The following is a 15662-nucleotide window of genomic DNA, read 5'->3' on the forward strand; positions in this document are numbered from 1 at the left end:
CCAGGAATTTCCACATGTTGCAAGCAGGTGCGGGTCTCAAAAGCAAAAAAAATAATTTTAAAAACCCCTCTTCATGAAGTGGATAAGCCTATTTATCCAACTTTTGTATAAAAGTTGATAGAAAAGTACAATGAATGCCCTTAAACCCATTTAGATTCAACAATATTTTGTCAAATTGTCTGTATCTATACTGCAAAACATTTGAAAATGTTACAAATATTATGACATTTCACCTTTAACAGCTTTAGCATGCAATTTCTCCCAAATAAGGCCCCTCTCATATGTAACTCAAGCACCATCATTATAATCAGGAAAAGTAATAATTCCCTAAGATCAATCAAGTATCTAGTCTAGATCCAAGTGTACCCTATTTTCACCAAAATGTCCTTCATAGCTACTTTTTACTTTTTTTTTTAACCAGGATCTAGTCGGGGTTCATGCATACCCTGCACCTGCAAATCAAGACCTTTGCAAGGACCCCAGTGAAGTGGAGAAGTAGCCCTGTCCACCCCACCACTGGCAAGAACAGAGCCCGTGCAGGGCGGGGCCTTACCTTCAGGAGGGAGAGGGTCAGCGAGTCCTGGCAGCTCCGCAGCAGAGACTCACACTCATTCAGAGACTTGTTGTCCAGTGCAATGCCATTGATCTAGGGCCAACAGAGAGCCCATCAGGTCCGCCACCGGTAGAGGGGTTCTGCCCAGCTGCTGACCCACGGTGGGCAGGGGACCTGGTTCTATCAGGTGCCCACATCTGAACTTGGCAAAGGAGAGAAAGCCCCTTTCTGGTAAGGCCCTCAAAGTCCAGCTAAACAACTTCTGAGGCAAATGAGATACACAGCCTTAAAACCACTCCAGTGAAGGGGCTTGTCTGTTTGGGACCAAAATACTACGGGTACCCGGCGGGGACATTCCAGCCTTGCTGCTTCCTGCGTGTGATGCCGGACCAGGGCTCAGAACTCCTTCACACAAGACATAAGGTAGACACATACGCTCCCCAAGGCAGGAAGAGACTAGAAACCAGATCACAGTGTGGGAGGCCAAGCTGGAGTCCTGAATCAAGCATGACATGAAGTATCGTCACTGCTCACGAAGTCACTCAAACCCTTCATATTTGCATCTCCATTCACATCCCTCCTAGACATGTTCCAATCCTATCTTTAATGGCCACACTCATAGGATATAGAAGTTCCCAGGCCAGGGACTGAATCCAAGCCACAGCTGCTACCCACGCCACAGCTGCACTGCAACATCAGATCCATCAACCCACTGCAACGGGCAGGGATCAAACCTGTACCTCCGCAGTGACCCAAGCTGCCGCAGTCAGATCCTTAACCTACCGCGCCACAGTAGGAACTCCTCCAATCCTTTTAAAAGGTGTATGTGCAATAGGTGACCACCTACACTGGGGTGCGTCCATTCCATGGAGTACTACCCAGTTCCAAGAAGGACCACACCTTCCGTATACCCACCCACGTGATGGTGCTCACAGCACAATGGCCAGTGTAAAAGGCCATCCCAAACAGACACACTAGATTCTACCTGTACGACATCCTCCAGATGACAGAATTATAGACCTGGAGAACAAATTAGCTGCCAGGGGTTACGATGGGGCGAGGGGGGGATGTGCAGGATTGTGGGTATTACTAGAAATGGGCAACGGGAGGGAGATCTTTGTGGTGGGAGACAGCTCCGCATCTTTTTTTTTCTACTTAAAATGAAATAAAATGACAGAGAGTGATATGCATACACTGTACCAATGTCTACCTGATTTTAACATCATAGTTATGGTTGTTAACATCTTTGTAGCCATTAGAGGAAATCAGGTGATGGGTACATAGGACCTCACTATACTATCTTTACAACTTTGTTATTATTATTTACTACTATAACTAAATTATAAGTATTTCTGTAATTATTTCAAAATCAATAGCTTTTGAAAAAAATGCTTGTGGGATTTCCCACCATGGAGCAGAGAGTTAAGAATCCAACTGTAGTGATTCGGGTCACCATAGAGGCTTAGGTTCAATCCCTGGCCTGGCACAGTGGGTTAAAGGAGACGGCATTGCCATAGCTGTGGCTCAGATTCAATCCTTAGCCTGGGAATTTCCATATGTCACTGGTGCCATTAAGAAGGAAGAAAGGAAGGAAGAAAGACAGACAGACAAAGAAAGAAAGAGAAATAAAGACAGACAGACAAAGAAAGAAAGAAAGAAATGCTTGCACCCTCATTCATCAATAACCCCCCACCCAAGACTCTACTCTCTGGCACCCTCCTGTGGAAGGACATGGCAATGGCCATGCAGCTCTATCATGAAGGCAAAATGCCCTGACTGTCCATCAGGGGATGGGATCAAAAGCCATTAAGGAACATGCAGTTATTGAAATGACCCAGATGAATCTAAAGATGTGAATATGGCAGAACCTCGGGACACACTGTTAAAAATAAAAAGCAAGGTCAGCAGAAGAAGGGTATATTATGATCACATCTAAGTTTAAAAAGAAAAAAAAGTGGGAGATAGAAGTTTTGAACATTTATGGGAGAAAACAATAAATAGTTAAAAGTAGTTGCCATCGGGGTTAGAATGAGGAGACGGAGAGTCTAGAACTGGAGGAAGAGTTGCCCAGACTTACGGCCACAATCCTGTCTCCCACAGCGAGGGACCCCTCTCTGGCAGCCGGGCTCCCAGGCACCACAGCAGCAGCATACACTCCATTCTCCAAACTGATGCCGCTGTCTGCAAACCACGGAGGTCCTCAGTTAAGCTCTGCCTGGGGCCAGCGGCCTGAGGCCCCCTGGTGGTTTCCTCTTGCACTTGTGAGAAAAACTTATAAAAGGAACATTGGAGACCACAACCTGTCCATCCCAGCACCCTGCTGAGGTCAGACCACCCAGGGACTCAGCGAATCAAACAATCAAAGACCAGCAAGATGACCCAAGACCTAGGTGGCCCCCGTGGAGGAAAGCACACAGGCTGCACTGAAACCACATCAACACCTCAGCTGTGCCTGACAACACACACATCTTTTCTGCACAAGCAGTGGGTGCTCTGCTCACCACCACAGGCCCCTACCTTTCTGCCCACTCAGGTTGATGTGCAGCGGTGTGACCACCTTCCCGCCCAGGGACTTCCTCCGACGCACAACCATGTTGATGGCCCCCTCCCCGTTGAGGAGCGCCTTGATGGCCTGCTTCTTGTCCTTGTTGATGAGGTCCACATCGTTGATTCTCAGCAGCCAGTCATTGACCCTGAGCAGGGGCACAGCCAGGTCACTGCCTGCAGAGGCCCTGGAGCCAGGGGGCCAGCCCCTGCTGCTCGCATTCAGGGAGCTGAACGCCAGAAAGCAGGCACCCCACAAACATGTTCAGGAAGAATTTCTCTTCCAGAAGAATGGAGTGGTTAACCTCACAGATGCTGGAGCCTGGATTCAAATCCTACCCCTCTCCCTGACTAGCCATGGGCCACAGCCCCTCTGGGCCTCAGTGCCCTCATCTGTAAAATGGAGGCAATAATGGCACCCACCTCAAAGGACTGTAAAGACTAATAAATGAACTATATAAAGCTTTAAATTTAGCAAATAGCAGGTGCTTTGTAGGTGCTAATTATTATCATTACTATTTCATTGAATGAGTAGGTCGTGCGTGGTCTAGGCGCTCACACATACCACCTGAGCCCCTTATTACACAGAGAAACAAAAGGCAGCACCTGGTGATGGGAGAAAACTCAGAGACAATTTCGAGTTACAGCATCCTTTAAGAACTCGTTAGCAGTTGAGCCTGCAGGCCTGAGACCCCTCTGAGTCCCCCAGACTCTGGGATGCATTTATTTAACTACCACCTGGACCTTCAGGTCCTCTGCATTAAGGTCAGTGGGAAACTGCCATCTTCCCTCCAGAGCCTGAGGTCCTGTCTACACTTACCGTAATCGGCCGTCAGCTATGCTTCCTTTGTCCACTTTAGTGACAAATATGCCACAGTCCCCTGGCAAACAAGGCTCATTCACACCTTCTGCCATGTCAAACCCAAGTGCCTTCAAGTCAATATCCTCCTGTTTCAAAAGAGCAGCAGCAGCAACAGGTCATGTTATAGCAATGATTAAGAAACATTTGGCTCTTGCACCCTCAAATCACTCACACCAGTGCGGGAACTGTCCCTTCACCCTGACAGGGTACTTGGTCCCCAGGATGAAGCCTCTGAGCAGCTGCAATCCATCCCTTTCCACTGCTACAGACACTCAACCCTGCCAACGCTGCCCTCTGGCCTTCTACGAACTGCCAGCATCCTCCACCATGACACAAGAGTGCAATCTGCTACTACTCAGCTTGGACAAGTGCAGGAAAAGGAAGCATCTGCACCCTGGGAGGAAGAGCTGACCTTCAAGCCAGCAGCCTTGAAACGTGGGGGCACTCCAAGAGGTCCATGCTCTCCTTCCCTCCTCCAAAGTCTTTATGTTGAAGAGAGGTGGGGGGAAAAGATGAGGGCAATTTACCGTATCCCTTTCAAACTCCACAACTTCTGTTTCCCACTCCATGGAGTCTGTGTCAATGGCTGAGTCGTGGGAGCTGTGGGCCATCAGCTGCCGGAACCGGGCCTCCTTTTCCAACTGGGATTCCATCTGCTCCCTGCAAACAGAGAGAGCCATGGCAACAACCCTCTGGGAGGCAAAACATCCCACCCAAGTCACACTTGGCAACAAGGTGTACCACTCCCTGCCCCCTCATACTTCATACTAGCTTCGTAATAAATCCAAGGTCAGGTCAAGGATTCTTGGGCCTCAGTGGGTTTTCGCAGTATTTTTGTTTGTTTTAAGATTAAGAAATTTGCCCCAAGGTTTAATGCAATTCCTATAGAAATGCCAATAAGATTTTCTGTAGGTAGAGACAAGACTATTCTAAAATGTACATGGAAAGGCAAAGGAAATTGGAATAGCTAAATCGACTTTGAAAATGAAGAATAAAATGGAAAGAATCACTCTAATTTCAAGACTTGCTGCAACAGCTACAGAAGTAAAGACTGTGTGGAAATGCCAGGCAGACAGACACACAGATCAACAGAACAGAACAGGGGACCCAGAAATAGCCCCACAAAGTACAAATGTTACAGAAGTAGTTCAGTAGGGAAGGACAGACTTCAACTAATGATGCTGCAGCATATGAACATCATGACAACTTCTAACCTAAACCCTATATGTTATATATACATTAACTCAAGATTTATCACAGATTTAAGTGTATAACAAAACTATAGGAGTTCCCGCTATGGCGCAATGGGTTAAGAATCTGACAGCAGCGAATTGGGTCACTGCGTAGGTGAAGATCACTCCCCAGCCTGGCACAGTGGGTTAAAGGATCTGGCATTGCACAGCTGTGGTGCAGGTCACAGCTATGGCTCAATTCAATCCCTGGCTCATATGGAATTTCCATATGCCATGGGTGCAGTCATAAAATTTAAAAAAATAAAGTTTTTTAAATGTACAACAAAACTATAAAACTTCTAGAAGGGAAGTATAGAGGAAAAATCTTTGCAATCTAGTACTTCATTAAAGGTTCTGGGACATAAGACACTTCATTAAAAGTTTTTTTAAAAATCAGTAAATTAGATGTGATCAAAATAAAAAGCTTTAGCTTTGAAGAGGATTAAAAAAAAGACTCAGAAACCTTGTAATATCCTCCCATAACATCCTTCTTCCTAAAGCCTAGGCCCGGATGACCTTTCTAATTCATCAGCACTGCCCCGTGAGTTCCTGGCACACTCGTGACTCCTCTCGTCTCGTGCACAAGTAGACATGCTCCCAGGGGCACACCTTGTCCTGAGCCATGCTCTCACTAGCCGGCTCTACAATGCAACTCAGCCTGCAGGGAGCCTCCTCCAAGTCTTCTTCCCTGCACTTCATGCCCACTGCCTGTGCCTCACCTCTTACCCACTGGGTTTCTGCAGATGGGAGGCTTCCTGGGCAACAGCAAGGACTCCCTCACCTCACCCCACCAGTCAGAGAACTCAGCACAGAGGAGGTGCATACACAAACATGCTGAACAAGCAAACAAATACTACATAACATTTCTGAGAAGTTACAGGCAACTCCAGCTCAAATAAAGTGCCAAACTTCCTTCTGCTCAAGCTCTGGAGATTCTAGACTTTACCATAATTTAATTCCATCACTTGCTAGACCCAAGGTGGGTCCCTGGATAGTCAGCCACTTTGCCTCTTAACTCCTGGGATTTTCTTTTTTTTTTTTTTTTTTGTCTTTTCTAGGGCCACACCCTCGCCATATGGAGGTTCCCAGGCTAGGTGTCAAATCGGAGCAACAGCAACGCAGGATCCAAGCCGAATCTGTGACCTACACCACAGCTCACGGCGACACCGGATCCTTAACCCACTGAGCAAGGCCAGGGATAGAACCCGCAACCTCATGGTTCCTAGTCGGATTTGTTAACCACTACGCCACAACAGGAACTGCAACCCCTGGGATTTTCTTTAGGGTGTTCAAGCTCAAGCTCAAGCACTTCTGGGTTTTTATTTGGTAGATGAAGCTATTTGTCTCTGTTAGGAGGTGCTTCTTCCTCTGTTAGGAGGGAAGAAGTGGAAGCTGTCACCCACTTCTCGAAGGCATCACTTGAGTGTGCAAGGCTTGCACACTCACAAGCTTCTCACCATGCTATCAGCTCAGGAAGGTTCACGAATGAACAGAGAGCCACTGCTTCTCAACTACAGAGTCTGGGTATGGGCTGCAGTGATGGCTTTTGGAATCTACCAATTTCTCTTTTTAAATTTTCATCTCTATTTTTATATATATATAATGATTTTTTTTCATTATAGCTGGTTTACAGTGTTCTGTCAATTTTCTACTGTATAGCATGGTGACCCAGCTACACACACGTATAGATTCTTTTTTCTCACATTATCATGCTCCATCATAAGTGACTAGATATAGCTCCCAGTGCCACACAGCAGGATCTCTCATCTCTGTTTTTTTAACACACTGCTAGGGGCCACCACGTTTTAAGTGACACTCCTGGAAGCAATGAGGTAACTGAGGAAAAGCTTTCTGATACCCCACATGGCCCAGGCAGAACAGACTGCAGATTGGTAGTCATAACTGCCTTCAAAAATGATGCACCACTAGGAGTTTCCATCATGGCTCAGCCAGTTAAGAACCCGAGGATACAAGTTTGATCCCTGGCCTTGTTCAGTGGGTTAAGGATCTGGTGCTGCTGTGAGTTGTGGTGTAGTTCGAAGATGAGGATCTAGCATTGCTGTGGCTGTGGTATAGGCCAGCAGCTACAGCTCTGATTTGACGCCTAGCCTGGGAACTTCCATATGCCAAGGTGAGGCCCTAAAAAGACAAAAACAACAACAAAAATGCTGCATCACAATTTGTCGTCATTCTGTTTGATCGCGTGCTTGTCTCTCTGATGGCCCTGCCTTTGGTCTGTCTTTGTGCTGTGAGCCCCACAGGGCAGGAACCCCATCAGCTTGTGCCTCCTACGGGGTCTGGCCCAAACAGAGCAGGCACTCAGTAAATCCTTCTTGAGCTGGTGAATGAATGCAGGAGGGAGAGAATGAATGAATGAACAATACATGCTTGCCTGTCCCCAGCGGACTGCCTGGGCAGGACCCTTCCTTCGGTGCCTTTGCACACGGTGCCTACGCACCCCCACACACCCACCAAAGGGTGGTGTGCTGGTTTAAGGCTTTCTAATTACCTCTCAACATGGAGACAACACCAGGACACACTTTACAGGTTGACAGAGTAAGACAGAGTGAAGGGACAGATGGTGAGGCCTGCACACGGTGCTGCCTTGCCCAGGGGAGGGGGACACCGTGCTCCCAGGAGCCCACCCCAGCGTACTTGAGCTCCTTAAGCTCCCGGCTGACATCGTTCTTCTGCTTGCGAGTGTCGTCCAGGCTGCGCAGGGCCTCAGCCAGCTCACTCACCGCCCGGTCCCGCTCCCGCCTCAGGTTGTCACAGAGTGTCCTGGCAGAGGGGGCAGAGGGCAAGGTCACTGTAAGAGGCAGGCAACAGAGGAGCCACAGCCTGCAGTGGAGCCAGCAGCCCATGCTCCTAAACACCCCGGGTGCCTGCCTCGCCCCCAGATACAGAGAAGGCATGCTTCTGAGTCTAGAGCCAAGATCAACCAGGCCAATCTCATACAGGGACAGTGGAGACACTGAGGACCTGGAAGAGCAGACACCTCCACAGTTAACTGGAGGCAACAAGCATCCAGTTCTGAGCATTCGGGGTTCATCCCACAGTTTCATCTTCAATGTGCTGTGGTTGATAACCACACCCCCAGCCCCAGCGCACCTGGTAAGGCTCTGTGCTCCAGCACCTACCACATGCCTCATAACTACCCATATGCAGCCTTTTCAAGAGCTGCCTCCCTTACCCCACAGCTTGATTGAGCCCCTACTCAGGCAGAAATCATGCCTCATGCATCCCTGCAGCCTTGAACTCTCTGCAGGCTTAACATCTTTGTACTAATGGATGTGTGGCCCAGGATCAGCTCAGTCAACAGAGAGGAGATGTGGACAGGTGAGCTGGCAACAGGGAAGTCTGTGCTCTATACTACCTCCAGAATTGCATCCTGTCACTGGATGGACTCTGAGGGCTGGTCCCTACTTCTTCATGGCCCCAAATCCCCCCAGTCCTGAACTTTCATCTCCTGATCAGCCCAGGTGGACATAAGTCTCTCCAAACCTCCACAAGGGATTTTTCAGAAGTACGTAACAGAGTTCGTGTCGTGGCTTAGCAGTTAACGAATCCGACTAGTATCCACGAGGATGAGGATTTCATCCCTGGCCTTGCTCAGTGAGTTAAGGATCTGGAGTTGCCATGAGCTGTGGGGTAGGTCACAGACACAGCTCAGATCCTGCATTGCTGTGGCTGTGGTGTAGGCCAGCAGCTGCAGCTCTGGTTCAACCTTAGCCTGGGAACTTCTATATGCTGCAGGTGAGACCCTAAAAAGACAAAAAAAAAAAAAGAAATACTCAACAACCAAGTCCTCACTCTCACCACCACCACCACCACCACAGCCCATCCTGGCTTTACCAGAGGTAAAGGCAAGTCTACACTCCTGGGCTTCCCTTTCCAGGCCCTCACCACCAGCCCTTCAGAAGAGCCCTGTCATCTGCTTCTCCTGGGACTCCCCAAGTGTACACCCCATTCATCCACACCCAGTACCAGTTCTGCCCTGAGTTCACCACACTTCTTTATTCCTGATGACCCCTCAGGCTGCAACACCCATCCCCCTTCTCCACCAGGAAAAATGCCACTCAAGCTTAAGTTCTAGCTCAAATTTGATGCTTTCTGAGAAGACCCTGCTACCTGTCCCCCAGTGTTCTGCACGACCCTGCAGCCCCCAGTGACTGCAGGCCTGGAATTCACTGTTCATGCACCTCCCTCCCCTGCTGCCCTGGGCACCACCCCTCGTAGGCATCACATGCGCCCGGGAGCCTCAGAGGCTGTTTCTCTCCCAGGGTCTCCTTATTCAAGGGACCTAAAATCCTGGCACAGAATAGGAGCCCAATGAACAATGGTTGAAAAAATGCATTTCTGAAATGTCAGTTTCATCAGACGCCCCCCAAGAAAAAAGGCTGGAGTTCCCATTGTGGCTCAGCAGGTTAAGAATCTGACTAGTATCCATGAGAATGCAGGTTCAATTCCTGGCCTTATTTAGTGTGTTAAGGATCTGGTGTTGCCTCAAGCTATGGTGTAGATCACAGAAGTGGCTTGGATTCTGCGTTGCTGTGGCGTAGGCATAGGTCTGCAGCTGTAGCTCTGATTTGACTCCTAGCTTGGATACTTCCATATGCCGCAGGTGCAGCCCTAAAAAAAAAAAAAAAGCCTGGCCCTGTGCCACTTCACAGGGGACTGCACTGTGGACATAGCACCTGCTAGGACATCTGGAGTGAGAAGAAATGGGAAACTGAGACATATTGGGAAATCCTAAAATTCTCACTGAGGCAAGGCTGGGGCATCACCTTTGGTTACCCCCACCTTCCTGGACACATGGCAAAAGACTCTATCCCTCCCACTGACCCAGTACTTCATGGGAAAACCCGAGCCCAGCCCAGCCCCTACCGGATGCTGTCCCGCTCCGCCACGATCTTGTCCCGTTCCTGGAAGGCCCAGTCTCGCCGGCACTTGGCCACATCCGCCTCCTGGAGGGCTTCCTTCAGTTCCTGGCACAGAGCCTTGCACTGCTTTCGAAGGATTTCGGCCTCCTTGTTGGCCCTCCCAGCATCCATTGTCACTGTGTCTTTGATCTGGTGCATGTTAGGGGCAAGGAGAGGGGAGGTTACTGGGCCTTCTGGCCCGGAAGTGCCCCCCAACCCGCCAACCCCCGACTGGTGCAGAAGCTGGGGCTGGACTCACGGGAGATGGAGGGAGACATAGGGATCCCAGGCAGAGCCCATCCTGACATACCCCAGCTGTACCCACCCCACCTCACTCCAATGACTACATGCCCACAGCCACTCTCAGACTCCTAGTGATGCTAAACTAGGGTCTACCCAAACACAGCTCCAAACAGAGCCAGGACCGGAAGCCCAGCCCCTTCTCCGCCATAGTCTCAGAGGCCCAGGTGGAACGCCCCCCAGACCCTGCCCTAGCCGTTACAGGCGTGCATCTTACAGAGAGCCCACCAATCTCCCTAAAGAACTATCATGATAAAACCACTGCGGCGAGGGTGCAACACTAGTCATGATACTCCATGCCTGCTGTATCTGCAATGCGGTTTTCATACTCCAGCATACTGAGTTACAGAAGTCTGAAAACACACCGCTATGTGTGCTGATGAAGTCCTATGTGCCTCAGATCATTTAAAAGGATGAAATCTCAAGGATATACAGGTTATATTCAGATAATCCCTGCCTGAAGTGTTAAGTGCTCCGTAAAAATTTCGTATCAACCTCATGAAGCACTCTTACAGAAAGCTCCCTCTGTGCCTCTATAACCTCAAAAAACATGGGGAATTTGACAAATGACAAGTGAGCGTCCACTGCAGGAGCAATTCCTAGTCTAGCTGAAAGGCTTTCTGAAGAAATGAAATACACACAAGACAAGGCTGCCCCTCTGCCCTGCCCTCTGCCTCCCATGGTTCTTCCCCTCTTGCCCCTTGGCATCATCCTCTACCTCCATGGCCCTTCCTGCCTAACATACTGCTCTGCCTTCTGCCAAACTCAGTTCCTCAAGGAGGTCTAGATGTCAGAAACGCACCTGCATCCAGGGGCAGGAGAAAGCACTGCCAGCCCACGTGACCAAACTGGCCTTCCTATGAGACGGGCTCCGTCAGAGGGGCCTGTCTTGGGAAGCAACCTGGGCCTGGAAGGACCTCTGTGACAGGCAGCAGTGCTCCAAAACTTCCCTGTGGCAGGGACCAACTGTCCAAGACAGTTCCTATGTGCCCCTGAAGCCAGTGAGCCTTCAGTGGACCTCATCAGTGCACAGCCAGAGGCTGGACCTCAACCCATGTAAGGAAAGCCTTGAGGACAAGCCCACTTGGGATGTTGGGAAGCAGGGGAAAAAGCAGCACTGACTTGGCATCCAGAGAGAGGCAAAGACCCTCACAGAACCCCCTGCCCCCCAACGGCCCTTTCTTTGAACAAGATACTTTGGAGAAGATGGTAGAGAGAGGAAAGGGCAGTGGGAGAGAAGAGAGTAAATGAAGAGGAAGGTACAGAGATAAGGAGAAGAATGTAGGAAGCCACAGGTGTCAGAAGGAAAAGAACAACCACTCCAGAGCTGAGCAGAATGAGGACAGTTCTGAAATCAGGAAGCTAGCTTGGCCTGAAAGCCCATCTCAGCTGACCCCCCAAGAAGCAGCTGCTGGAGAGGAGAGGGATCAATCCTCAGGGGTTTTGCAGGTTCTGGGGAGACAAGATCCTTCCACCCACACCTCAGGCCAGGATGGCCCAGGCTACAGGCCAGGTAGGGAGTGGTCTTGTCCTAGAAGTCAGATAAACTCAAGGAGCTGAGGGTTTCAGTTCTACAAGTTGCAGGGGTTGGGGTGGAGGCAGGGCCCTCCTCTCCAGCCTGCTGACTGGGCTCAGTGCCCAGAAAAGATTCCTGCCTCAGCTGACAGGCCAACCTGACATGCGGCCAATGCCCCCTGTGAAGGCCCGGGAACTGGGCTCCAGGACGGAAGGCACGCATAAGCCCTAGGAGGGGGTGACACATGCCACCAGATGCTGGCACCACAGGGAATTTGGGGGTCTTCCTCAATCCTACAAAGAGCACGGTTAACCTCTACAATCTCAAAACCTCTCCAAAGTGGCCACTGTTCTATCACAGACTCACCTCCCATAAGTTACCACATTGTTCTTGACTTTTTAGTTTAGTGCCTGACTCTGTCATTTTTAATGTTTTCTTCATCATTTTGTGTTCCTTATTTGGTATCAATATTTTCCCCAACAAGTAAGCTCTCAGGTTCCAAAATATGAAAATGAGGTGATTGTTTCTCCAGGACAATTACCAAGTTCTAACACATTAAATTTACTTGCTGAATTTTTCTTCACTATGGCTTCTTAAAAATTTCATCAAAGTAAATATTCTTTTTCACGATGGCTTTCACCTTGATAGTTTGAAGAAGTCTCATTCCCTTTTTATCAGGCAGTCACGATTTGGCCCATTTTTGCCTACAAACAATGTGCTAGGGTTCACCCTAATCCTAACAGGGTAGAAAGATTCAGATGGCATAATAAAATCCTGATAATAGAGACTCAACCCATTCCTGCTTTATGCAGCTACTATTCTAAGAGTGTTTTCAATGTTAAATCATGTGATCATCACAAGCATCCTGTGATACAGATGCTATCATCATTTCCATTTTGTAGAGAAGGAAACCAAGGCCCAGAGAGCTAGGAGAGGTGAGAGGCAACCTGGCTGAGGAGGCCCACTCTCCAAGCACAGCCCAGCACTGCCTGGGCACAAGGAGCCATCACTATCCACAGAGAGGTTCAGAATGCCCCCTGAGCCTCAGCCTTGCCTCACATTTGGTCCAGAGGGCTCTGGCTACAACAATCCATGCCTACACTGTCCCTTACCAAGCTGCCTGACCTTTAGCACCTATTTCTCACTTCTCACAGGCCCATTTCAAAGCCTGCATTATAACTGACCTGCACAGAAAAGCAGAATGGAGAGGTATGAGCAGAGAACCATTCCAATGGAAAAATGTCTGCAATCATCAAGCTCAGCAGCTCTGAACAGAGCCACAACACCAACCAATGGGACAGGCAATTTCCAACGGGGGAGTCCATAGGCCTGTCCAAGCCCCAGCAGGGCATACCTGGTCCTAGGAGCAAGGAGCATCAGCAATGAGGCCTATGTGGCCAGTAGGGAAGATGAGGAGAATCCACACTGACCACTCTGGAGTCAAGCTGGGTGGCTCAATTCCAATGCTACTGAGCCCCACCCTCTAACCCTGGGGGCATGTCCCCCAAGGAGCAAGGCTTGAGAAGGACCTTGGGCTCGGCCCAATAGAACATCTTTCCAGCAAGAGCCCAGGCCACCCCTGTAAAGAGCAGAGTCCTCAGATGTTGGGGGTGGGGAATACTGAGTGTGGACTTTCAGACTCACAAGGCCAAAGGTATCTATGGCTTTGGGAACTTGGCCTTGGGATCTTGCTTCTTAATGAGCAAGCCCTTAAGCTGACTTCCAGCCTAAGACTGAGCTGAGTGTGCACCATCCCATTTTCTCTTTACACTGCCAGCTCCAGACAACCGGGACCATAGCTGGACCTCGTCTATACCCCCTGCAGCCCAACTAAGCTAGGCACCCAGTGCGAGCCCAGCAGTCAGGCGGGCAGTGTTTGATAACCCAGCCAGAGGCAGGCAAAAGCTAGAAGCCATCACTCCCTGCAAGTGCAAACACCGTGTGCACCCCACCCTTCCTCCCTCCCTGCTTTCCCACCTGTCGCAGTGCCTCCATCTCCTCGCTGGCTGCCTTTTTCTCAGACGTGCTGCTCTTAAGTTTGGACTCAGCCAACTCCACCTCGGTCTGCAGCTTGTCCAGCTCAGAGATGACCTGGTCACGCTCACTCATGATGAGCTTGTACTCGCTGTACACTGCATCCCTCTCCTCCTTGTATTTCTCAGACTCCTTGGCGGTTTTCGCCTGTGTGGTCCTCAGCTCTGTCAGCTCCGACTGCAGCAGCTCCATCTCCCACTGCAGGTCCTTGTTCTGGGCCGTGGCCTTGTTCAGCTCGTGGTGGATGGCCTCAAACCTGGGGGAGGGGGCAGCCAGGATGTGGAGGGGGTGGGGACTTGCCCAGCCAGCTCTGCAGCACTGGACAGTCAAGCGTGAAGTTTCAAGTGAGGTCATTCTCCACCCCCTCTCAAGACAGAAAAGTCATAGAGGACCAGTGCCCCTGGACCTGGAATTTTTCTCAGCCTTTTACAAATACCGGAAGTTGAACTGAGGACTTCATGCCCTCTGCTCTACTAGAAATAACACTGTTACTTCTTCCATGGTAAAGCTACATTATTTTAAAAAAACAAAAACAATGCCAGAATCACAGCCTATGAAAGACAAAAGTAGCCTGAATAACTGCTGTCTGGCCATCTCGCTTTACAAATACAGATGATAAGGCCTTGAGACATGACTGGCCCAAAGTCACCAGGTTAGTGTTAGGGGACAGCCTGGTCCTTCTAGGTCAGGAATCTTCCACACAGGCAGCCCTGCAGATTTAGAGCTCTAGAGTAGCACTTCTGAACGTGGGTTCCTCAGAACACCAATCTTGCACAGCGCTCCCTTTAAAAAGCGTGCTCGCTAATGACTAATGTTTGGAAAACACTGCATTCTGTCTCCTCTTGGGATAGTCTAGAGCACAGAACAGTAAGGGTTCTGAGAAGTCCTGCATTGCAGACACGTGTTAGTATGTAACCCACAAATCCTCAAACTCAATTATAGCCAGACAGCACTTTGTACACAAACCTGATAAGCACCCAGAGAACACATATTTCACAGGAATGTACCTTAAGAAACACTGTGTGAAGGCAGGGATCACATCCCGACAGGTATCTACCTTAATAAAAAGTCAAATTTTAAAGGAATTTATGCCTGGGACAATCAACTTTTCTATCTGCAAGGTGGACTGGAGAAACGGTTGCGTGGAGGCCTCAGAAAGAGGATGGTCAGAACACACCAGAATTGTTCAGATGAAAGAAAGGAGCACAATTCCCAGGACATACTAAGTGTCAACAAAATGTTTCCTGGAGTTCCCGTTGTGACTCAGCAGGTTACGAATTGGACTAGTATCCATGAGGATGCGGGTTTAATCCCTGGCCTTGCTCAGTGGGTTAAGGATCCGGTGTTACTGTGAGCTGTGGTGTAGGTTGCAGATGCAGCTCAGATCTGGGTTTGCTATGGCTGTGGCGTAGGCCGGCAGATGCAGCTTCAATTTAACCCCTTCCCTGGAAACTTCCATATGCTGCAGGTGCAGCCCTAAAACGCAAAAAAGGAAAAAAAGAAAATGTTTCCTGAAAAAACAAAGTTTACCAAAGGAGAAAGGGGGGTGGGAGGAGGGATCAATGAGGAGTTCGGGATTACCATATATGTACCACTATACGTAAACAGATAATCAACAAAGACCAGTAGAGCGCAGGGAACTATGCTCAATATTTTGTCATCAATTATAAGGGAAAAAAATCAAAAAGAGTATGTATAT

The 15662-nt window shown here is 49.2% G+C and overlaps 1 protein-coding gene across 1 annotated transcript in view; it reads right to left on the minus strand.

Moving 5' to 3' along the window:
- Nucleotides 1–15662, minus strand: part of DLG5 (discs large MAGUK scaffold protein 5) — a 127804-nt gene that overhangs the window by 28802 nt on the left and 83340 nt on the right. Inside the window, exons 7-14 of the mRNA XM_021074240.1 lie at nucleotides 13907–14219; nucleotides 10079–10263; nucleotides 7847–7972; nucleotides 4487–4619; nucleotides 3918–4045; nucleotides 3071–3246; nucleotides 2631–2734; nucleotides 554–646 (exon numbers count right to left, since the gene is read on the minus strand). Coding sequence (XP_020929899.1) covers nucleotides 554–646; nucleotides 2631–2734; nucleotides 3071–3246; nucleotides 3918–4045; nucleotides 4487–4619; nucleotides 7847–7972; nucleotides 10079–10263; nucleotides 13907–14219 — 1258 coding nt within the window. The remainder of the gene's footprint in view (nucleotides 1–553; nucleotides 647–2630; nucleotides 2735–3070; nucleotides 3247–3917; nucleotides 4046–4486; nucleotides 4620–7846; nucleotides 7973–10078; nucleotides 10264–13906; nucleotides 14220–15662) is intronic.

Source organism: Sus scrofa, chromosome 14, assembly GCF_000003025.6.
Source record: "Sus scrofa isolate TJ Tabasco breed Duroc chromosome 14, Sscrofa11.1, whole genome shotgun sequence".
Lineage (NCBI taxonomy): Eukaryota > Metazoa > Chordata > Mammalia > Artiodactyla > Suidae > Sus > Sus scrofa.